The sequence below is a fragment of the Pongo pygmaeus genome, chromosome 20 (genome assembly GCF_028885625.2).
Source record: "Pongo pygmaeus isolate AG05252 chromosome 20, NHGRI_mPonPyg2-v2.0_pri, whole genome shotgun sequence".
Lineage (NCBI taxonomy): Eukaryota > Metazoa > Chordata > Mammalia > Primates > Hominidae > Pongo > Pongo pygmaeus.
In genome coordinates, this window is record NC_072393.2 from 41,072,918 (window position 1) to 41,095,815 (window position 22,898).

Genomic DNA, 22,898 nt, shown 5'->3' on the forward strand with positions numbered 1-22,898 from the left:
CAGGTGCTCGGGAGGCTGAGGCAGGAGAATTGCTTGAACGCGGGAGGCGGAGGCTGCAGTGAGCTGAGATGGTGCCACTGCACGCCAGCCTGGGCAACAGAGTGAGACTCCATCTCAAAAACAAACTAACAAAAAAAAAATGTAATTGACAAGAAAAATAGCTGTTTAGATATAAGAAGAAATAAAAGATGCTATAGTAGCAGAACCTGATCTAGCTGGGTCACGGGTGGGGTCTAGAAGCATTCCTGAGGAAGTTACACTTAAGCTGAGACAGGTAGAAATTATCTAGTTAACAAACAGCTGTCCTAATTACTCTAGTTGGATAACCACTCCCAAAACTTAGTGGCATAAAACAATTATTTTATTATGCTCATGGATTCTGAGAGTCAGAGGTTTGGACAGGGCTCAGTTGGGGACAATTTTTTTCTCCTTCATGATGTCTGGGGATTCACCTGGAAAGACTCAAAGGTGACTTGATAGACTTGATGGCTGTGGAGTGGAATCCTCCGGAACTTATTCCATGGTCTTCTCCCAGTCTGACTAGGACTATTGACTGTAATGCCTATACATAGCTCCATTGGCTTGGGCTTCCTCAAAGCATGTCTGCTTCAGCATAGTCACACTTCGAATATGATGCACCGTGGTTCTACAGCTCATTCCAGTGGACAAGAACATTGGTCAAGAAGCTGCATTGCCTTTCATCGCATAGCCTTAGAAATCACCATGTCACTTCCACCATTATCTATTGGTTGAAGCTATCCTAGTCCCACCCAGATTCATAGAAAGCAATCATAGACTCCGCGTCTTGATAAGAAGAGTGTCAGATAATTTGCAGCTGTTTTAAAATCACTGCAGGACCCCATTCTCCATGATGTGATTATTACACATTGCATGCCTGTATCAAAACATCTCCTGTGCCCCCTCAATATATATACCTAAATATACCTATTATGTACCCAGAAAAATTAAAGAATAAAAAAAATCACTGCAGGGGTTGATGGGGAAACACTAGACAGAAGGAATATCGTGTGGGAAATCCCTGTGGTGAGAGTGAGGTCAGCAAATTTAGTACATAAGTAACTGCACATTCATCCCTCCCTCAGCACTCCCTTTCACCAGCCCTTGCTTAATTATTCTCCATAGAATGAATCACCTTCTAATATTCTTTTTTTTTTTTTTTTTTTTTTTTTCCAGACAGAGTCTCCCAGGCTGGAGTGCAGTGGCAAGATCTCGGCTCACTGCAACCTCCGCCTCCTGGGTTCAAGCAATTCTCCTGTCTCAGGCTCCTGAGTAGCTGGGATTACAGGCACATGCCACCACGCCTGGCTAATTTTAATTTTTGTATTTTTAGTAGAGACGGGGTTTCACCATATTGGCCAGGCTGATCTCGAACTCCTGACCTTGTGATCCTCCTGCCTCGGCCTCCCAAAGTGCTGGGGTTACAGGCGTGAGCCACTGCCCCCAGCAATTTTTTGTTGTTGTTGAGACAGAGTCTCACTTCAACACCCAAGCTGGAGTGCAGTGGCGCGATCTCGGCTCACAGCAAACTCTGCCACCTGGGTTCAACCCATTCTCTTGCATCAGCCTCCCAGGTAGCTGGGATTACAGGCACGCCCGCCGCCACACCTGGCTAATTTTTGTATTTTTAGTAGAGACGGGGTTTATCTCTGCTGGCCAGGCTGGTGTTGAACTCCTGACCTCAAGTGATCTGCCTGCCTCGGCCTCCCAAAGTGCTGGGATTACAGGCGTGAGCCACCATGCCTGGCCTAATAGTCTATATTTTGTTTAATGTTAATTTTGTTCATTGTCTTCTCCCAGTAGCTTTTGAGCTCCAATGTGGGCAGGGTATGTTTTCTCCTGGTTTGGTTATTGATGTATCTACAAATTGATCAGAGTTTGAGTGAATGAATGAACGAATGAACAGACCAAGACCCTCTGAGGTGAGAATTTGTCGAGGGCATGACCAAGGAGAGACCCTCTTGTGAAGGGCATTATTACAGTGTTATCCGGGCATGCTCAGTGGTAGCAGGCTCCATTGGGATTGGCTTTATGGGGGGCATAAGCATGATCTGGCATTTCCCCCTAAACATTTTCCTAGAAAAAAAAAAATCAAGGCTGGAGATTGGCCCGTAATAAGCAGTAGAAGGGGAAACAAGAAAATGCCCAGTGGGCAGGGGGAGGCCAAATAGCAGAAAGCCTCGGGTTATGTCCTAGGCAAGGTGTATGAGGCAATGAGAAACGTCCATGGGCGGAGCGTCCTCGGCATTATGTGAACGGGGTCGGGATCAGGACTGAAAAGGTGAGACTTGGAACTGGGACTTTGAAAAGCTGCTTAAGGAACTGGGCACTGCTCTGAGGCCGTGGGAGAATCCAATTAAGACTATCAGGGGCTGGCGTGGTGGCTCACGCCTGTCATCCCAGCGCTTTGAAAGGAGGCTGAGGCGGGAGTATCTCTTGAGCCCCAGAGATCAAGACCATCCTGGGTAACATAGTGAGACCCCCATGTCTAAAAAAATTAGCCAGGCGTGGTGGCGCACGCCTGTAGTCCCAGCTACTTGGGAGGTATCGCTTGAGCCCAGGAGGTTGAGGCTGCAGTAAGCCACGATTGCAGGACTGCGCTCCAGCCTGGGCGACAGAGTGAGACCCTGTCTCTTAAAAAAATAAAAATAAAAAAGTCAGAAGAATGGACGCTGGGAGTGGACGAAGGGGAGGGTCAGTTGCTTGGTGTTGGAAGTGTCGGGAGCAAAGCATAAAGAACCTGGGGGCGTGTCTCAGGAGAGTGATGACAGCCAATGTAAAGCAGTCATGGGCGTGGCGCTGTCAAACTTGGGGGGCGGGACCGAGGACACAGAGCCGGGGCGGAGCCCAAGGAGAAGCCAATGAGAAGCCTCCGGATGGGCGGGGCATCGGCCTAAGGCCAAGGGCGGAGCCAATGAGAAGCAGCGCCGCGTTCCCGCTGCCCCCCGCCCCCGTGGGGCGCGCGCCGGAGCCACGGGCAGCCGTTAGGGGCGGGGTCTGCAACCGCCCGCGCGCGGCTCGCGCCCTCCCCTTTGTGTCGCCATGGCGGCGGCAGCGGCGACGAGAACGGCGAGCGAGGGGTCGAGCGCGGCCGGGGCCTGAGGAGGCTACGCGACCATGGTGGTGAGGGTCCCACGCGGCCGTCAGCCTGTCCGTCCGGGTGTCAGTCTGTCCGTGCCGCAGCCCCGCCCCGCGCGCCCCGCCCCCGGCCCCGCCCGATCCCGCGGCCTGTGCTTCAGCCGTGGTCCCTCCCGTCCTGCGGCCCCATCCCGGGTCCCAGCCCGTACCTCGACCCCGCCCCCTCAGCGCGCATCCCCGTCTTCCACGCCCTGGATGGGGTGACAGGAACCTAGGGTCCGGGCTGGGAGGAGGCGGGGCTGGTCTAGGAAGGGACCCGCGCCACCTAAGTGGCCCCTGCAGGGGCCTCCTGAGGCTCCTGGCTCTTTCCCCAGCCCCCATCCCAGCATCTTCTTCGGCATCCTTCTGCCAGCCCTCAGCCCTCCCCGGCGGAGCCCCCTCCTCCTCCCCACAGCCCGTTTCTCATTCCTGAGCCCCACCCCCCACCCGCTCCATCCCCAGCCTGACCCTTTTCTTCTTCTCCCTCATTTTCACCCCATCCCGGTTCCTCTCAATCCCCCCCGCCCCGCATCAGTCTGAGCCTTTGCCTCGTCTCTCCAGCCACTTCCTCCTTACTCCACCCCAACAGGCCAGCACTGTACCTCCCTTGATCCTCGGGTCTGCTCCATCTCCTTGTCCTCATCCCCCTCCCCCACCATTTCCCTCTCCCACCATTTCCGTCTCCCACCATGCTGCTCCCGCTCATTCATCCATTCATTCCCTCACTTAGCAGACATTCACTGAGACTGCCTCTGTGGAGGCCCCATGCTCCAGGCACAGAGAGAGTCAGCTCCCATCCTCCCTTGGGGAACCTCATGGGCTGGAGGGGGACAGACCCTGAGGGTGAGACCCTGAGGGTGACTCGGGGTTGCAGGGACATGGAGGAGGGAAATGCTACAGCCCAGTGTGGTGAATTTGTCGGGCAGCTGGTTAATTTATTCATCAGAATTTACCCAGCCCCTGCTGCGCGACTGGGCTGGCACTGGGGACCCAGAAAAGAATCAGGAACAATCCTGTCTGAACACCAACTCCATGCCCAGCTCTATGCTGGGGAGCTCAGTCTGGGGCCCTCCTTCTGGGAGGCCGGTCATAGTCCAATGAGAGAGATGAACTTGTCACCACCAGTGCCATCTCAGAGTGATCAGAGCTGTGAAGGGAGAAGCTCTGGTCGAGACATGGTACCTGGGATGGGGGAACCTCAGGGGATGGAGAGAGTCCAGAAGAGATGCCAGGCCCAGCCTGAAGGGTCAGGGAGAACTTCCTGGAGGAGGGCACATGTGAGTTGGGACCTGAGGGGTGGGAGTGAGGATGAATGTACCCAGGGAAAGGTGGGGCGAGTGTTCCAGGCTGAGGGAACAGCCTTTGCAAAGGCCTAGAAGGAAATGAGAAGAGGGTGCTTTTTTTGCTCTTAGAAGTTCAAGAGCTCTGAGAGTTGGGGCAATGGGAAGAGATGGGACTGGAGAGGTAAACAGAAATCAGCTCAGGGAAGTCTCGATTATCAGACCAGAGAATTCAGACTTCATCTTGAAGACAACATGGAGTCATTGAAGGCCCAGGATCTATGGAGAAACAGAGCCAGATTTGTGTTTTCTGAAAACGATCCAGGCTATTGCGGAAAAGCTGGCAGGAGGGGAGAGGCTGGAAGCAGGAAGGCTGATGAGATGGGAGCTGTGATTGTCCAGACAGTGGTAGGAGATCACTGTGCTCTGCAGGGGCTACAGAAGGGTTTTCAGCAGGGAGAGATGGGACCAGCATGCTCTCCATCCTGTTGCCCCGCCTCACGTCTGGCCCCTGCTTCTCCAGTCCCCCACCCCAGACCACACACGAAGAAGTAGTCCTGTCCTCAGCCCAGCCCTCACCTCCCCCGACCTGCCCTCCTGCTTCATGCTCAGGGCGGTATGTGGAGCGCCCGGGGCTCTGGGCCCGCGCTGCCAGATAACAATGCTCTCGTTGTCTCTTTGCTCCCATCTCTGGGGGCCTCTGATTCTTTCTGCTCTACAGGCACGCAGCACTGACAGCCTGGATGGCCCAGGGGAGGGCTCGGTGCAGCCTCTACCCACCGCTGGGGGGCCCAGTGTGAAGGGGAAGCCTGGGAAGAGGTGAGGGTGAGGGAGGAAAGGGCTCAGCTAGGAGCTGGGGAGACTCAAGGAGCTGCTGGTGATGCATCCCTGTCTCCCAGGCTCTCAGCTCCTCGAGGCCCCTTCCCGCGGCTGGCTGACTGCGCCCATTTCCACTACGAGAACGTCGACTTTGGCCACATTCAGGTATGGGGGCTTTGCATTTGCACCCAGGAGGGAAGACAATATCCTACCCAACCTTGCAATGATATCAGGTGCTTTGCTTCTGAAACCTATCCCTGTGACTGGCTGCTGCACGCATCTGAGCAGTCAGTAGCAAAAGTTGCAGGAGCCACAGCAGATGGGGAGAGCTGCTCATTCATTCATCCATTTGTTCTTTTATTCATTCAACGACAACTTTTGTTAGGTATCTGCTCTGTGTCAGGGACCAGCACATCACCAGTCCCTGTCCTCGGGGAGGTCCAGAAGGGAGACACAAACCCATCCCTAGATAGTGCCATCCCCAGGAGGTCAGGACTGGGACAAAAGTCCACTGGGCCTTGCTTTCCCTCTGCAGCTCCTGCTGTCTCCAGACCGTGAAGGGCCCAGCCTCTCTGGAGAGAATGAGCTGGTGTTCGGGGTGCAGGTGACCTGTCAGGTGAGGCCATCCCGCCTCTCATCTAGCCTGAGAGAATGGCCACTGTAGTCCTCAGCTCGGTGTCATGGGGCCCCTGCTCCCTTCTGTCCCTCTGCTCCCACAGGGCCGTTCCTGGCCGGTTCTCCGGAGTTACGATGACTTTCGTTCCCTGGATGCCCACCTCCACCGGTGCATATTTGACCGGAGGTTCTCCTGCCTTCCGGAGCTTCCCCCGCCCCCTGAGGGTGCCAGGGCTGCTCAGGTAACCTGCTTGTTGCCTCAGCCCCTGCCTCATGAGTGTGTCATCATCCACAGTGTGTGAAATCATCAAGGCAGTGGGATAGAGAAATATTTAAATACTGGTATGGCCCAAGTCCCAACCAATCTGAATGAATGGAGAAGCCTTAGAAACATAGTAGGCTTCTGCTACATTTAGCTTTGCTAAGTTTTAGGATCATGGGGAGTTCCAGGGGGTCCCATGGGAGGGTTACCATCGTCATACCAACCAGGGCACTCAAGAGCTTGGCCCAGCCTATTTATTCATTCATATGCCCGTATCTCAGTACCTAACAGCTGAGCAGCACCCATGCGTTCAGGAGGAACTTCAGCCCAGAGACGAGCTAGGGCAGTGTGGGAGGGCAGAGGGCTCTCTCACGTCCACTCACAGAGGCCCACCCTGACAACCTGCCCCCAGATGCTGGTGCCACTGCTGCTGCAGTACCTGGAGACCCTGTCAGGACTGGTGGACAGTAACCTCAACTGCGGGCCTGTGCTCACCTGGATGGAGGTGGGCCTGGGCAGGGGGCTTGGAGTTCAGAGTGGGTGAGGGGGTGTCTGAGGGGTGAGAACCAGCCTCGGAGTGTGTGTGGGCATAGAAAAGAAAGGAGCCAGAGTGGAGGAGGCGTTGATATTTTAGTGTCTGTGTGGGCGCATGCCTGTGAGAGAATGTGTGTGAGTGTGTGTGTGTGTGCACGTGTGTGTGTTAGCAGGTGTTCGGCTGTGAGGATACAAGGATTTAAATGTATATCAATTAGAAATGGGTTGGGCTGTAACTCACAGAACACCTGGCTATGAGTGGCTTAAACCAGAGGGTTTTTTTTTTCTTTTTTTGAGACGGAGTTTCACTCTTGTTGCCCAGGCTGAAGTGCAGTGGCACGATCTCGCTCACCGCAACCTCTGCCTCCCAGGTTCAAGTGATTCTTTTGCCTCAGCCTCCTGAGTAGCTGGGATTACAGGCATGTGCCACCACGCCCAGCTAATTTTATATTTTTAGTAGAGACCGGGTTTCTTCATGTTGGTCAGACTGGTCTCGAACTCCTGACCTCAGGTGATCCACCCACCTCAGCCTCCTAAAGTGTTGGGATTATAGGCATGAGCCACTGCGCCTGGCCTCTGGCTAATTAAAAAAAAAAAAGTTTTGTAGAGACAGAGTTTTGCTATGTTGACCAGGCTGGTCTTAAACTCCTGGGGTCAAGCGATTCTCCAGCCTCACCCTCTCAAAGTGCTGGGATTACAGGCGTGTGCCACCACGCCCAGCACAGAGAGTTTTTAGATGGCAACCATGTGGTATCTGCTGTGGAGGATGAAGGTGCAGAGGTGGATGGGGAAGCCTTCAGGTGGGGAAGCCTTTGGGTGGGAGAGTCCTGGGACATGTGAGGGGAAATAAAGGGGTTTGTCTTAGAGGTTTCCCCACCCCCAGAGGGTGCCAGGGCTGCATCCCTACAAACAGGAATTTAGGTGTTTGACCAATAGCTCTGAGTGACAGGGGCTCTTGACGGGGGCGGGCAGTGGCCTCACCCGGCGCAGAGGAGCTTGGTATGCCTGTACTAACACCGTCTTCTGACCTGTCCTTGCCACATTCCACCTCTATTTCAGCTGGACAATCACGGCCGGCGACTGCTCCTCAGTGAGGAGGCGTCGCTCAATATCCCTGCAGTGGCGGCCGCCCACGTGATCAAACGGTACACAGCCCAGGCGCCAGATGAGCTGTCCTTTGAGGTGAGGCTGTGGGGAAGCAGATTCCAGCTGGGTTCCCCACACTCCCTGCTCCTTCTGACCCTTCTCCTCACACCCGCCCACTCCCAGGTGGGAGACATTGTCTCGGTGATCGACATGCCGCCCACGGAGGATCGGAGCTGGTGGCGGGGCAAGCGAGGCTTCCAGGTGAGTCCAGCTGGGCGCGGACAGGTGGGGCTGGGGTACCTGCCAACTGGGGTGGCCCAGCTACTGACCCTGACCTTCCTCAGGTCGGGTTCTTCCCCAGTGAGTGTGTGGAACTCTTCACGGAGCGGCCAGGTCCGGGCCTGAAGGCGGGTAAGTGCCCTGGATGGATGGGAGGTGTGGGTCTGCGTCTTTTGCCTCCCACTCATCCCTTCCACCCCATTTTTTGCCTAGCAGATGCCGATGGCCCCCCATGTGGCATCCCGGCTCCCCAGGGTATCTCGTCTCTGACCTCAGGTAATAGAAACAGGCGGTCAGGTCCCTGCCCCTACCCCACCAGGCCCCTGGCCATGCTCCTGGCCATGCTGACCCCACAAGACCTGCCTTTGCCCTTTGCCCCTTGCCCTCACAGCTGTGCCACGGCCTCGTGGGAAGCTGGCCGGCCTGCTCCGCACCTTCATGCGCTCCCGCCCTTCTCGGCAGCGGCTGCGGCAGCGGGGAATCCTGCGACAGAGGGTGTTTGGCTGTGATCTTGGCGAGCACCTCAGCAACTCAGGCCAGGATGGTGAGGCACGGGCCCACCCACCCCACCCGTCACACCAGGGCTGCGGCCCACCCAGCCCTGACCTTGCTTTCTCCCAGTGCCCCAGGTGCTGCGCTGCTGCTCTGAGTTCATTGAGGCCCACGGGGTGGTGGATGGGATCTACCGGCTCTCAGGCGTGTCTTCCAACATCCAGAGGCTTCGGTGAGGGCCCTTAGCCAACCCCGTCCTTCCACAGGCACTCACCCAGCACCTCCATTCCAGCCCTGTGCTGTGTGCTGGGGACACAGTTACCAGGAGTCAGGAGTTGCAGGATCAAGGCTGGGGTCAGGGACAGCTCTCTTGAGAGTAGAGTTAGCAGTCTAAGTGAGGACTCTGTCTTCACCAAGCACCTGCCACGTGCCAGGCACTGTTCTAGGCACTGGGGACGCAGCAGTGAGTGAGACAGCCAGAAACACCTGCCCTCACAGGGCCCACGGGCTAGAGGAAGAGACAAACGGGAGGGATAGAGTTCACCAGAAGATGACAGGTACTATGGAGGAAAACAGATTGGGGTAAGGAGGATGGCGACGAGGAGCCAGGAGGGAGGCCTGCGGTTTTGGATGGCAAGGGCAGAGCCACCTCATGCGAGGGCCTGGAGGAGGGGAGGGGCAGGCCATGTAGAGGGAGCAGCAGGGCAAAGAGAACAGCAACAGGAGGCCATGGCCAAGGAGTCCCCGTGCCAGCGCAGGCAAAGCCTTCATGTTAGGGTTTTGGCTTTTACTATAAGTGAAGGGGGAACCGCAGGAGGGCTCTGAGCCAGGGCGGGGTCTAGAGGCGGGGAGGAGCCAGGCAAGATCTTGGCCTGCAGGAGGCTGAGGGGGGAGTGCTTGAAGCCTGCGGGGGGCGCCAAGAGGGAGGCAGGAGGTGGCAGTGGGTGGGAGATTTTACCACAGGCAGTGGGGCCCCACCAGAAAATTGGGAGTAGCAGGGTGCTGGGATTTTGTCCACATTTTCCAGTGCCCTCTTACAGCCAGGAGAATGGCAGCTGCATGGTAGGAGCCGCTCATGCTCTGGAGTCAGACAGTCTTGGGTAGCTACAGGCAGAGGCACCTGTCTGAGCCTCAGCATCCTCCTCTGTAAATGCGGCACCCTTCTCTTTGCCACACAGGCTTGCTGGGGAGTTCAGTAAGGTTCTGCCTCTGAAGAGCCCAGTGTAGGACCTGGGGAAGAGGGTTTATCCACCTGCTGGCACTTGGGGGTAGGGGCAGGGGGAGCATGGCCACGTGAGCGAGCCCCTCTGACCTGGATCTTCCTCCGCCTTGACACGGTGGTCTCAGGCATGAGTTTGACAGCGAGAGGATCCCGGAGCTGTCTGGCCCTGCCTTCCTGCAGGACATCCACAGCGTGTCCTCCCTCTGCAAGCTCTACTTCCGAGAGCTTCCAAACCCTCTGCTCACCTACCAGCTCTATGGGAAGTTCAGTGTGAGTAAGGGAGCTGGCGGGACGGAGGGGGCCAGGACACCTCTGGCCCAGACCTCATCACACCCGCCCACCATCTCAGGAGGCCATGTCAGTGCCTGGGGAGGAGGAGCGTCTGGTGCGGGTGCACGATGTCATCCAGCAGCTGCCCCCGCCACATTACAGGTAAACCAGGAGGGGCAGGGCGGGACTTGGTGGGATTCCAAGGGGGTTGAGGCTCAGGTGTCCCCCTCCGCTCCCACCCCCAGGACGCTGGAGTACCTGCTGAGGCACCTGGCCCGCATGGCGAGACACAGTGCCAACACCAGCATGCATGCCCGCAACCTGGCCATTGTCTGGGCACCCAACCTGCTACGGTGAGCTGCTTGCTCACCTGCCCGCCCCTCAGGTCTTTCCCCAAAACCACCCCAGGAGCCCGCCCAGCTTTTCTTTTGTTTATTCATTGAATACATGTCTATCAAATACCTCCCATGGACCTGGCCCCGTCCCCAGCACTGGGGACCCAGCACTGAGCATGGCCCTGTCTTCCTGGGACTCATGTTCTCATGGAGCAGATGGACCCTGAACATCAACAGGAAAAATACAGAGTAAAATCTGATGGTGCTGAGTGCTGAGGAGGAGAGAGGAGGAGGGAAGGGCGGTGTGCAGGGTCAGGGCAGTGTGAAGTTTTTAGCGAGAGTGGCAAGGGAGGCTTTAGCAGGTCTTCTGTGGCCAGCAGCAGAATAAGCCTGGAGGATTTGATGGTGAACGAGACAGGCATGATCTCTCCCCTGCAGGAGTTCACATTCTCCTGGGGGCACAGATACGTACACAAGTAAAACAGGTGGTATGTCAGAGGACAGGCGTAAGATGTATGGAGAAAAATAAATGAGAAAGGCCAGGGGTACAGAGAAGGGAGTGTACAGTTTTGAATAAAGTGGGTGAGGAAGACTGCACTAAGAAGGCAACATTTGAGTCAAGACCTGTAGAGGGTAAGGGAGGGCCCCAGGTGCACATGTGGGGAGTGACAGGCTGAGGGAATGGCAGGTGCAGACATCTGGGCCTGGGCCGGTGCCTGGTGTGTTGGAGGAGCCGCAGGGAGGCCGGTGTGGCTGGAGCTGAGTGAGTGAGGGGTTGAGGGAGAGGAGATGATGAGGTCAGAGAGGTGACAGGGACCAGACAGAGGGGTGACTCACAGGTCATGGGTCACAGTGAGGACTTTGCTCTTGCCTGGAGCGAGGTGCAGCCAGGGCAGGGCTCTGAGCCAGGCGGGCCCTGATGGAACTCACGTGGTCCCAGGCTCCCTCTGGCTGCAGGTGGGAGCATACTTCAGGGTGGGGACCGGAAGGAGGCTCTGGGATGTCCAGGCTGGGGGAGATGGAGGCTGGGCCAGATGGGGGGCAGTGGAGGGGGTGACAGATTGATTGTGGGAGTTAAAGAGGGGGGCCCAGGGCAACCCCAAGGTGTTTGGCCTGAGCCACAGGAAGAACCACACTGAGATGGGGAAGGCAGGAGGGGCGGGTCTGGGGGAAGGTTGAGAGCTCAGCGAGATGTGATCAGTTTGAGAAGGTCAGAGGTGTTGAATAGACAGTCACTGCCTCCCCGGCTCCCCTCATTGCCCTGCCAGAACCTGCTGGCTGGGCTCAAGGCACCCGGCCTCCCTCCCGCTCCTCCCACCCAGGTCCATGGAGCTGGAGTCAGTGGGAATGGGTGGCGCGGCGGCGTTCCGGGAAGTTCGGGTGCAGTCGGTGGTGGTGGAGTTTCTGCTCACCCATGTGGACGTCCTGTTCAGCGACACCTTCACCTCCGCCGGCCTCGACCCTGCAGGTATGCCCTCCCACCCCCTGAGGTCCTGGCTACTGCCCACCACGGTCAGGGCTGCAGGGGGAGGGCAGGTGGGCTCCCAGTCCCATCCCCACCCCACTGAAGCTGGGCCTCCCTCCGGCTCCTTGAGGACCCCGCCCCGGCCTCTCCCTCCCCGCGCCCCCCTCCTTCTCATTTCAGCTCCTCCGCTCAGGATTCCCACCTCTTGGCCCGGACGCCGCTCTTCCTTCACCCCTTGTAGCTCCTGGGGGCGCTTGGGGCCATGGGTCCACCTGGGAGGAGGTGGGAGGTCCCCAGACTTGACCCCGCCCCGGCCCCGCCCAGACTCCCCGCCCTGCCCCGGACCCCAGCCCAGTCAGGACTCAGCACGTCGGAGGGCCCTCTGGCCCGAGGTAACTGAAGCCAGAGCCGCTGCCCTCGCTGGCTGCCGGGAGCTGCCTCCTCATCAGCTCGTCCCGCCCCGCCCTCCTCCCACCTGCCTGCTGCCCGCCTGCTCCCGCCTGATCCGCCCCGGCCCCCTGCCTTGCCAGCCCGGGTGGGCATGCTGCGGGGCCGGGGCTTGGGCTGTGGCGCTTGGCTTTGCCTGTGGCCTTGGGCGGCCCCAGAGCTGACAGCTGCCCCCTTTCCACACTCCCCAGGCCGCTGCCTGCTCCCCAGGCCCAAGTCCCTTGCGGGCAGCTGCCCCTCCACCCGCCTGCTGACGCTGGAGGAAGCCCAGGCACGCACCCAGGGCCGGCTGGGGACGCCCACGGAGCTCACAACTCCCAAGGCCCCGGCCTCACCTGCGGAAAGGTGAGTGGGATGCTGGGGGCGGCGAGGGGCAGGTGGAGGCCTGTTCCTCAGACGGCCTCCTGTTTCTCCCCCAAACCGCAGGAGGAAAGGGGAGAGAGGGGAGAAACAGCGGAAGCCAGGGGGCAGCAGCTGGAAGACGTTCTTTGCACTGGGCCGGGGCCCCAGTGTCCCTCGAAAGAAGCCCCTGCCCTGGCTGGGGGGCACCCGTGCCCCACCGCAGCCTTCAGGTGAGAGGCTGGGCCATGGGCTGGTGGGCAGCGATGGTCGCTGGAGTGCCCTCCTACCTCTCCTTCTCCTGCAGGCAGCAGACCCGACACCGTCACACTGAGATCTGCCAAGAGCGAGGAGTCTCTGTCATCGCAGGCCAGCGGGGCTGGTGAGCAAGGGGGGCAAGTGGGGGGCGCTACCTGTGCCCAAGTGGAGCCGGGAGGAATTGGGGCCCTGGTTTGGCCTCCAAATTTTGTACCTCACGTTTGGGGGCCCTGGGGCTTTTGAAAAATTTAACCTGGCCTTTATGTACAATGAGTTGGACACAGTATCACCTTTGGTTCATCACACACTGAACTTAACTTACTCATTGGTCCATGACGGGCCCTATAAAAGTCTTTATTATTCCTGTTGAACATTTTAAAATAATATTATGGACACCCATGAACCCACCAGCCAGAACTAGAGCAGCCCCGTTCCTTCTCCCCTTTGAGTTCCTCCCCACTGGAGGCATCCTCTCAATTTGCAGACTACCCTGCCCTTGCTTTCCGGGTTTGATCATACACAGGTGTGTGTGTAAAGATCATACTGCTCAGTTCTAGCCATTTTGGAAACTTGATTTAAAGGGCGTTATAAGAAAGGGATGCCGCGCTGTATGGGGAGCTTGGCTTTTTCCCCATCGCTACCTCACAGCCCTCCGCGCTGCTGGGTGCTGCTCTCCGACCTCTGCGGGGGGCTGCTTATCCACCCCACCCAGCCGTGCCTCTGGGGGCTCTTCTGAGCCACCGCGCTATCCTCACACTCCTGGGGTACTGCCCTCCCACATACCCAGGAGCCCAGGTGCTGTCCTGCTGGCTCAGCAGCTGTATGTGAATCTGTTGGTCTCGTGCTCACAGCCTGTGGGGCGGCCACAGGGCCTTCGTGCTTTGGGCCGGAAGTGTCCTCTTCATGGTCTCCATCGTCAATCTGAACAGCTCTTCCTGGCTTCACAGCTACTGTGGCCCTCTCCAGGAGGCGCCTCTTCATGTCCTTTCCCCAGCTTTCTGTGGGGCTGTGCACCCTGTTCTCAGGGATGGTCTCACTGACCCCACCCCTCCAGGCCTCCAGAGGCTGCACAGGCTGCGGCGACCCCACTCCAGCAGCGACGCTTTCCCTGTGGGCCCAGCACCTGCTGGCTCCTGCGAGAGCCTGTCCTCATCCTCCTCCTCCGAGTCCTCCTCCTCCGAGTCCTCCTCTTCATCCTCTGAGTCCTCAGCAGCTGGGCTGGGGGCACTCTCTGGGTCTCCCTCACACCGCACCTCAGCCTGGCTAGATGATGGTGATGAGCTGGACTTCAGCCCACCCCGCTGCCTGGAGGGACTCCGGGGGCTGGACTTTGATCCCTTAACCTTCCGCTGCAGCAGCCCCACCCCAGGGGATCCCGCACCTCCCGCCAGCCCAGCACCCCCCGCCCCTGCCTCTGCCTTCCCACCCAGGGTGACCCCCCAGGCCATCTCGCCCCGAGGGCCCACCAGCCCCGCCTCGCCTGCTGCCCTAGATATCTCAGAGCCCCTGGCTGTATCAGTGCCACCCGCTGTCCTAGAACTGCTGGGGGCTGGGGGAGCACCTGCCTCAGCCACCCCAACACCAGCTCTCAGCCCCGGCCGGAGCCTGCGCCCCCATCTCATACCCCTGCTGCTGCGTGGAGCCGAGGCCCCGCTGACTGACACCTGCCAGCAGGAGATGTGTAGCAAGCTCCGGGGAGCCCAGGGCCCACTCGGTGAGTCCTCGGCCTACCCCAACCCTGTCCCCGCCTGCTGTCACTGACTCTGAGGGCCCAGCCCCAGCTGAACCCCTCTCCATTCATTTATATAGGTCCTGATATGGAGTCACCACTGCCACCCCCTCCCCTGTCTCTCCTGCGCCCTGGGGGTGCCCCACCCCCGCCCCCTAAGAACCCAGCACGCCTCATGGCCCTGGCCCTGGCTGAGCGGGCTCAGCAGGTGGCCGAGCAACAGAGCCAGCAGGAGTGCGGGGGCACCCCACCTGCTCCCCCATCCCCCTTCCACCGCTCGCTGTCTCTGGAGGTGGGCGGGGAGCCCCTGGGGACCTCAGGGAGTGGGCCACCTCCCAACTCCCTAGCCCACCCGGGTGCCTGGGTCCCAGGACCCCCACCCTACTTACCAAGGCAACAAAGTGATGGGAGCCTGCTGAGGAGCCAGCGGCCCATGGGGACCTCAAGGAGGGGACTCCGAGGCCCTGCCCAGGTCAGTGCCCAGCTCAGGGCAGGTTGGGGGGGCAGGGATGCGCCAGAGGCAGCAGCCCAGTCGCCATGTTCTGTCCCCTCACAGGTTCCTACCCCCGGCTTCTTCTCCCAAGCCCCCAGGGAGTGCCTGCCACCCTTCCTTGGGGTCCCCAAGCCAGGCTTGTACCCCCTGGGACCCCCATCCTTCCAGCCCAGTTCCCCAGCCCCGGTCTGGAGGAGCTCCCTGGGCCCCCCTGCACCACTCGACAGGGGAGAGAACCTGTACTATGAGATCGGGGCAAGCGAGGGGTCCCCCTATTCTGGCCCCACCCGCTCCTGGAGTCCCTTTCGCTCCATGCCCCCCGACAGGCTCAATGCCTCCTACGGCGTGCTTGGCCAATCGCCCCCACTCCACAGGTCCCCCGACTTCCTGCTCAGCTACCCGCCAGCCCCCTCCTGCTTTCCCCCTGACCACCTTGGCTACTCAGCCCCCCAGCACCCTGCTCGGCGCCCCACACCGCCTGAGCCCCTCTACGTCAACCTAGCCCTAGGGCCCAGGGGTCCCTCGCCTGCCTCTTCCTCCTCCTCTTCCCCTCCTGCCCACCCCCGAAGCCGTTCAGATCCCGGTCCCCCAGTCCCCCGCCTTCCCCAGAAACAACGGGCACCCTGGGGCCCCCGTACCCCTCATAGGGTGCCGGGTCCTTGGGGCCCTCCTGAGCCTCTCCTGCTCTACAGGGCAGCCCCGCCAGCCTACGGAAGGGGGGGCGAGCTCCACCGAGGGTCCTTGTACAGAAATGGAGGGCAAAGAGGGGAGGGGGCTGGTCCCCCACCCCCTTACCCCACTCCCAGCTGGTCCCTCCACTCTGAGGGCCAGACCCGAAGCTACTGCTGAGCACCAGCTGGGAGGGGCCGTCCTTCCTTCCCTTCACCCTCACTGGATCTTGGCCCAGCCAAATCCCTTGTTTTGTATTTTCTTGAACCCTGACCACTACCCCAGGTTTCTAACTTTGTAACTTGCTTCTGATGTGGGTCCCTAACCTATAATCTCAGCTTCCCTACCCTGGACTGAAGGGTCTGCCCATCCCCCCACCACCCTCTATCCTGGGGGCCCTCGCACAAATCTGGGGTGGGGGGGGGCTAGGCTGACCCCATCCTCCTCTCCCTCCAGGAGTCCCCAGCATGTCCTGACCTGTGCACGGGGATGGGGGGACAACTCCTACCCTTCTTTCCCCACATCCCCCACTAAACCATCTGACAACATTAATGAATAAAATGGTGAAAATGTGGCTGCTGAAGTCATGCTGGGGCCAAACTCAGTGAGTGAAGACAGACAGAGGGGGCACTTTATCATTCTATTTCCTTTTGGAGAGGCACCAAGGCAGGAGTTACTCCTGGGAGCCTCTGAGAGGTGGTATCTGCAGAGAGGGAACCATGGGCACCCTGGGAGTCTAGGTCAGGAATGGGGCTCAGGCTGGGCTTTTCTCCAAGCTGACATCCTTTTTGTAGCTCTGCTATGATCTCCTCCAGCAGGTCCATCCTGGGGAGCAGTGAGGCACAGGTAGACCTAGGGTTACCTCAGGGATAAAGACCTAGGGTTACCTGGGGTCCTCCCATCCAAGGTCTCAGGTCTCACTTCTGCAGGCTGGAGAAGAGATCTCCTCTAGTCAGCTCAGTACTGGGTGCCTGCAGGAGAGAAGGCTGGAGCTGCCACCTGGTAGCCATGGCGCTCCAGCAGGCCTGGGAGGGCAGATGGGGCACAGGCTGGGCTCGGGGTCCTCTGCTTAGCCTGCCCTCGTGGCCTTCCCTGCCAGCAGCCTCCCAGTGTGTGGGAAGCCTCCCTGTGGGTCAGCAGGCTGGGGATGGGCTCGCAGGGCTGGGACTCCAGCAGAATAACCCTGTGTGTGTGCTGCAGCAGCCCGTGCAGGGCTGGAATCTTGGCTGAGAGCTTCCTCAAACTGCTCCACAGAGCTCTGGGTCCCCAGCAGGGAGGCTGAGTCCTAGAGGCTGGAGTTGGAGTGCAGGGAAGGGCCCTGGGGGAAGCAGGGTTGGTTAAGGGTCATAGGTGAGTGAGGGGACAGTTGGGCGACCCTAAAGTTCCCTGGTCAAAGGAGAGGCAGCCAGGGAACTTGGGGTTGGTGACTCCTGGAGGGCGGGCGGAGGGGGTCACAGGTTAGCAATGGGACAGTTCTGCAGGGCTCTGGGGGTATCTGTACTGTTGAGCTTGGCTCCAGGCAGCAGTGCAGGCTGACCCTGGCTGTGGGGCTGTGGGGCTGTGGCTAGACCCAGGGCTGGGGCCTGGGCTGGGCCCAGAGCTGCTGCCTAGAGTCAAGCTGCTGCCCAAGCTCCACGCTGCACCCCTTGGGATCCTGCTGTGGCCTCTGACCTCAGGAGTCTCGGGCCTGCAGAGAAGGATGGCAGAGAGCTGGCACGGGTTGCCCAGGTGTCCCACAGCTCCCTTGGTCCCCCACAGCCCCGTCCTGGCTCCTACCTGGGATGGGATGAGGCCTGGGGACATCACAGGGGGCACAGGCCTGGGTGTGGTCTTGGCTCTGTGAGCCAGTTCACAGTACAGTTTCTCTGTGGGGACAGACCAGTTGGTCAGACGGGGGGCACAGCTAAGCTGTGCCCAGCACCTGCCAGCATCCGTTCCTCGCCCTCTAACTTGGTGGGGAACCCTGGGGTGCAGGGGATAGCGTGGTCCACTCCATCGGGGAGCTCACCTCGGGAGCCACGTTCTGTGGACCGGAGGCTGGGTGTGGGGACACGGGCCTGCCTGGGGTCCCATGGCCACCACCCGCCCCCTGCTGACCTGCCCTGTACCTGGGCCGTGGCCTTCCGCAGTAGGTATCGGGTACACTGCAGGCTGCCCCAGCGGTCAGCAGGTGCTAGGCCTAGCCCAGCTCGAATCAGGGCCTGGTAGGGTGCTGGCACCCGGGGGTCCAGGGCTGGGCTCTCCCCTGCCTTCAGCTTGGCCTTCACCTCAGGTCCTCCTCTCCCAGCCCAGGGCAGCTCTCCTGCCAGGAAGCACAGGGACCCAAGCGGGAGGGCGCCTTCATGGGGCGGGACGCAGCCACTCACTCACCAGTGAAGACCTCCTGGGTCAGGATGCAGAAGCTGTAGAGGTCTGAGGTGGTGGTGGGCATGTCACTGCAGATCAGCTCAAGTGGCAGCCATGGGTACAGTTCAGGGGGCGGGGGAAGCCCTGGGCCTGGGCCTCCCCAGGGGTAGCCCTTCTGCTGCCTGTGGAGCCCAAGGGGCCTGGTGAGCCGACGGCTGCTGGACAGGGACCTGCACCCGCCACCAGACAGGAAAACTGAGACCCCAGGTCACACAGCCCAGCAGTGGTAGGGCCAGCACCCAGCTCCTATGCCACTCACAGTGCCCCTCTCCACCCCCACCTCCTCCCTGGGGCCTACAAGACACCACTGCCCATGGCCACGGAGGCTGGAGAATTGGGAGGAGGGGAGCGCGCAGGCCCGAGTCAAGGGGCAGCAGGCAGCGCAGGCACTCACCTGGGCCGCAGCCAGCACTGGCGCAGGAGACGCCCGTGCTCCAGGTGGCCCAATTTAGCCAGGCCTGGCTACACCAGCTACACGGCGTGGGAGTTGAAGCCACTGTGAGCTCGCCAGTGGGCCTGCAGGAACAGCAGGGCCTTTAGCACCTGCTGCAGCAGGGGGCCGGGCGGCAGGCCCGGCACAGTCCCGGGTACCTCCTCTCTTGGTCTCCGCGGGTGCAGCACCCCCTGCAGGGAGCCCAGCCACACAGGCTCAAAGAGAAGGCACAGCCCTGACAGGTCTGCAGAGGGACTCAGTGCCATCAGCAGCAACAGGCCAGGGTGGTGCAGCGTGCTGGGCAGGAGGACAGCAGGCCACTCACGAGCAGGCCCCAGCCACACAGGGTGGGAGATGCTCCTGGGCCCAGACTGCCCACCATGTGCCAGGGCAGGCAATCTGCACCTGCCATCAGACAGAGGAAAGACTGACCCCAGGTCACGCAGCCCAGCAGTGGGAGGGCCAGCACCCACCGCCTACCTCATCCTGGTGCCCTCCCCACCCCCACCTCCTCTCAGGCCTACAGGGCACTGCACACACAACTGGTACCCACCCACTTTCCAGTGGGGGGATCGCCCTAGCAGGAGGGCTCCATGCCGGGTGCTGGCCCAGAAGTGAAGATTCTGGCCATGACTACGGCCACACACCCTTGTCTTCCGTGGGAGGGCCAACAGGAGGCCGGGCCGGGGGCTGGACAGGTACCTGCAGTGCTGAAGGTCAGCCAGCAGCACATCTGTCTGGGTTCCAGGGGCCTTCAGCTGCCGCACAGTCATTTTGTGACCCATCCACAGGAGGCTGGAGAATGGGGGTGGGGCAGTACAGGCCTGAGACGAGGGGGCTTTCCCTGGGAGGGGAGCAGGAGAGCTGGCAAGGGTACAGCGGGGCTCTCACTTGGCCATGAGGGTGGGGAGCTGCTCTCATAGGTGCAGTCAGGCTCTCCCTGGGCTGCTAGCAGCTCCTTGGGGTCCACAAGGGGGATGCCCGTTACCAGCCCCGGTGGCCACAGGCTACTCAGCTAGGGACAGGCAGGATCATGAGGCACGAAGACAGGGGTGGTTCCTACTCCCACAGCCGCTCCCGCTTACCTGACCAAACCCCAAGGCCGGGACTTGGGAGGCTCTCCTGATCTGTACTAGCCTCAGTGTCCTGGGGGTGGGGGCAGGCCGAGGGTAAGTCTGGGGTGGCTGGGAATGGTAGGCGGGTGGGCTTCAGGATGTGGATGGTTACCTGTCTGCCTGCATCAGCCTCAGGGAGGACAGGGAGCCAGGCGGGCTGTTCCCAAATCTGGCCTGCAACTGGTCCAGAGATGCCATGGGTGGCAACTCACCATCATGCACGAACGCTGATATGTGGGCCCGGCAGAGCTGCAACAACTCCAGCAACTGGAGGAGGGCACGTAGGGTGAGGCCCAATGGGTGCCGGCCCTGATCCCTCACTCCCACCAGGGCCACTGCTCACCTCCCAGTTCTGCTTGGCCCCACCCTGCTCAGCCCAGTCTTGTGGTGTGCGACCCCGCTGGTCATGCAGTTGCAAGTCACCCCCTGCCTGCAGCAGGGGCACCATCACCAGAGAAGGCGCCTGCAGGCACGCGGGTGCTGCCATCCAGGCAGCAGCTAGAGCAGAACAATGCAGGTGGGAGTTGATTAGGGAAGGGACTGAACAGGGACAAAAAGGGACAGGATGGGGGCCCTGGGGGATGGGAGGAGTCACCATGTCATGGGAGGTAAATATGAGGATGGGAGGGGTCACGTGAGGGCAGGATGGGGTCTTTAGAGAATGAGGATCACTACGAGCATGGAGGCACTGGGAGAATGGGAACAGTCACTGGGGAATGAGAAGGGGTTAACTGAGAGAACAAGGAGGGTTACTGGCGGGACAGGAGGGTCACCAGGGAATGGAAGAGGCATCGCGAGGGAGAGATGCCTCAGGGGAAGACAGCCCTAGCTCTCAGGCTCTCTGGGGCTCAAACTCAGACCCCTGGGATGGGGGCCATCACTGGCTGGCCAGCCACTGGTTGGGCTTGGCACCAAAGGCCAGCAGGAGCTGCATGGCAGAGCTGTGGCCCAGCAGCGCCGAGAGGAAGAGGGCTGTCTGCCCCACGGAGTTCTCCCCGTCCACCTGGACACCTAAGGGGCGGGCAGGCTTAGGACGCCCCCGGCCCATACTCCTGGGTTGGAGGCCTGAGGGCCGCTAGGCAAACACCCTTGCCAATTCCCATCCTCTACAGCCCCTCCATGACTGGATGACTATGGACCCCAGGTTCCATCTCTGTGTCCTGGAACCCCTGCCCTCCAGCTGCTGAGGACCATGCCTCGCAATCCACCTCAACACAGTTCTCCCAAAATCATTAAGTCCACAGAGTTGAAACAAGGGGTGACATCTGCCTGCCAAGCAAACATCTATCCCCCAACCCAGGGGGATCAAAACCACACAAAGGTCCCCATGGGCCAGGAGGAAGCGGACTTCAGGGGACTTTGACTTCCAGGAGCCTTGCGCACTGGCCGGGACAGGCGGACTCCACCTAGCTGTGACTCAGTGTGGTACACACAGGTTCCACGAGGCCAGCACTCAACTCTTCAAGTAAAGCAAACTCTGGATTTTATCAGGAGATCTCTCAAATTTTATTTATTTTAATTTTTAATTTTTTGTAGAGATGGGGTCTCACTATATTGCCCAGGCTGGTCTTGTACTCCTGGGCTCAAGCAGTTCTCCCGCCTTAGCTTCCCAAAGTACTGAGATTACACACCTCAGTTTCCCAAAGTACTGAGATTACAGGCATGAGCCACCATGCGTGGTCTCAATTTTATTTTTGAAGCCTGCGTCTAAGGGCTCAATCCAGGTGGCAAACTCCTCCATGTCTTTACCTCCAGGCCTCTGCCAATCCCCTCCCCAACCATCTTCCTGCTCAACTCCCCCTCCCAACCACTCACTCCTGCCCCAAGCCCTGGGTCTCCAAACCCGTCATTCCCCAGTTCCCCTTCCTCCAGCCCCTACCCCAGGTAGAGCAAATGCACGGTATCCTTGTCCTTGCACTCCTGTGTCCTTGGCAGACACAGCTAATTATTCATGCACTGGGCCCAACCCAGCGTGGTCTCTGCCACAAAACCCCTCCAAATGTGGACCTTCAGGAATCTCTGAATACCAGATTTGCGGCATTGCATTTGACTCATTAGCCCACTATCTTTTACAACAGCATCTTAACTGCCTTTCTGCACTCATCCTGCCCCATAGAGGCCTTTTTTTTTTTTTTTTTTTTTTTTGAGACAGAGTCTCAATCTGTTGCCCAGGCTGGAGTGCAATGGCTCAATCTCGGCTCGCTGCAACCTCCACCTCCCAGGTTCAAGTGATTCTCCTGCCTCAGCCTCCCAAGTAGCTGGGATTACAGGCGTGTGCCACTATGCCAAGCTAATTTTTTTTTTTTTTAATTTTAGTAGAGTAGGGGTTTTGCCATGTTGGCCAGGCTGGTCTTGAACTCCTGATCTCAGGTGATCTGCCCGCTTTGGCCTCCCAAAGTGTTGGGATTACAGGCATGAGCCACTGTGCCCGGCCTTTTTTTTTTTTTTTTTTTTTTTTTTTTTAAAGACAGAGTCTTGCTAGGCATGGTGGCTCACGTCTGTAATCCCAGTACTTTGGGAGGCCGAGGTGGGCAGATCACCTGAGGTTGGGAGTTCAAGACCAGCCTGATCAACATGGAGAAACCTTGTCTCTACTAAAACTACAAAAATTAGCCAGGTCTTGTGGCACATGCCTGTAATCCCAGCTACTTGGGAGGCTGAAGCAGGAGAATCACTTGAACCCAGGAGGCGGAGGTTGCGGTGAGCAGAGATCACGCCATTGCACTCCAGCGTGGGCAACAAGAGTGAAACTCCGTCTCAAAAAAATAAATAAATAAATAAAATAAAGACGGAGTCTCACTGTGTCACCCAGGCTGGAGTACAGCGGTGCGATCACAGCTCACTGCAGCCTCGACCTCCTGGGCTGAAGTGATCCTCCCACTTCAGCCTCCTGAGCAGCTAGGACTACAGCACACTCCACAGTACCCGGCCCAAGGTCTCTTCTTAAAACACAAATCACTTTTAAGGACTAGATAATCTTATATGAGTTGTTCCAAAGAAAAGAAAAATAGAAAAAGAAGGCAAGGCTCATTTTATGAGGCTAGCAGGACCTTACTTCCAAAACCAGATGAAAGTTTCCAGAAACAGAAAGTAAGATTATATATCAATTGCATATATATGCAAAAACTTTAAATAAAATAGAATAGATTTATTCCCATAAAGCAAGGATGATCCCCATAAAACAAGGATGATTTCAACAAGAAAATCTATCAGCT

At 58.8% G+C, this 22,898-nt stretch overlaps 2 protein-coding genes across 31 annotated transcripts; one reads left to right on the top strand and one right to left on the bottom strand.

Moving 5' to 3' along the window:
• Positions 1-2,955: 2,955 nt before the first annotated feature.
• On the top strand, positions 2,956-16,303 carry ARHGAP33 (Rho GTPase activating protein 33). Of its 29 annotated transcripts, none has more exons than XM_054462232.2 (23): positions 3,011-3,141; positions 4,638-4,823; positions 5,137-5,234; positions 5,315-5,399; positions 5,770-5,850; positions 5,954-6,091; positions 6,524-6,616; positions 7,705-7,827; positions 7,915-7,992; positions 8,076-8,142; positions 8,227-8,286; positions 8,402-8,554; positions 8,632-8,734; positions 9,850-9,994; positions 10,074-10,156; positions 10,240-10,347; positions 11,652-11,797; positions 12,433-12,586; positions 12,668-12,813; positions 12,888-12,962; positions 13,893-14,552; positions 14,648-15,039; positions 15,124-16,303. In XM_054462232.2, exons 1-23 carry the CDS (start codon positions 3,136-3,138, stop codon positions 15,907-15,909), a joined length of 3,966 nt encoding a protein of 1,321 aa, XP_054318207.1. In that variant the 5' UTR covers positions 3,011-3,135; the 3' UTR covers positions 15,910-16,303. The 29 variants fall into 29 exon arrangements, with proteins under 29 accessions (XP_054318230.1, XP_054318208.1, XP_054318209.1 ...); XM_054462235.2 differs by lacking the exon at positions 3,011-3,141 and adding an exon at positions 3,179-4,412 and having other exon boundaries at positions 8,224-8,286; positions 12,638-12,813; positions 16,186-16,303; XM_054462236.2 differs by lacking the exon at positions 3,011-3,141 and adding an exon at positions 3,184-4,412 and having other exon boundaries at positions 12,638-12,813; positions 16,186-16,303.
• Positions 16,269-21,144, bottom strand: LOC129019525 (uncharacterized). 2 transcript variants are annotated; one of them, XM_054462260.2, is made up of 7 exons: positions 20,027-21,144; positions 19,796-19,950; positions 19,271-19,363; positions 18,100-18,257; positions 17,506-17,594; positions 16,651-16,700; positions 16,269-16,554 (listed from the first exon to the last, which is right to left on the bottom strand). In XM_054462260.2, the coding sequence occupies exons 1-7, from the start codon at positions 20,279-20,281 to the stop codon at positions 16,365-16,367; spliced, it is 990 nt and encodes a 329-aa protein (XP_054318235.1). In that variant the 5' UTR covers positions 20,282-21,144; the 3' UTR covers positions 16,269-16,364. The 2 variants fall into 2 exon arrangements, with proteins under 2 accessions (XP_054318235.1, XP_054318236.1); XM_054462261.2 differs by lacking the exons at positions 16,269-16,554; positions 16,651-16,700 and adding an exon at positions 17,018-17,416.
• Between the last annotated feature and the right edge of the window lie 1,754 nt (positions 21,145-22,898).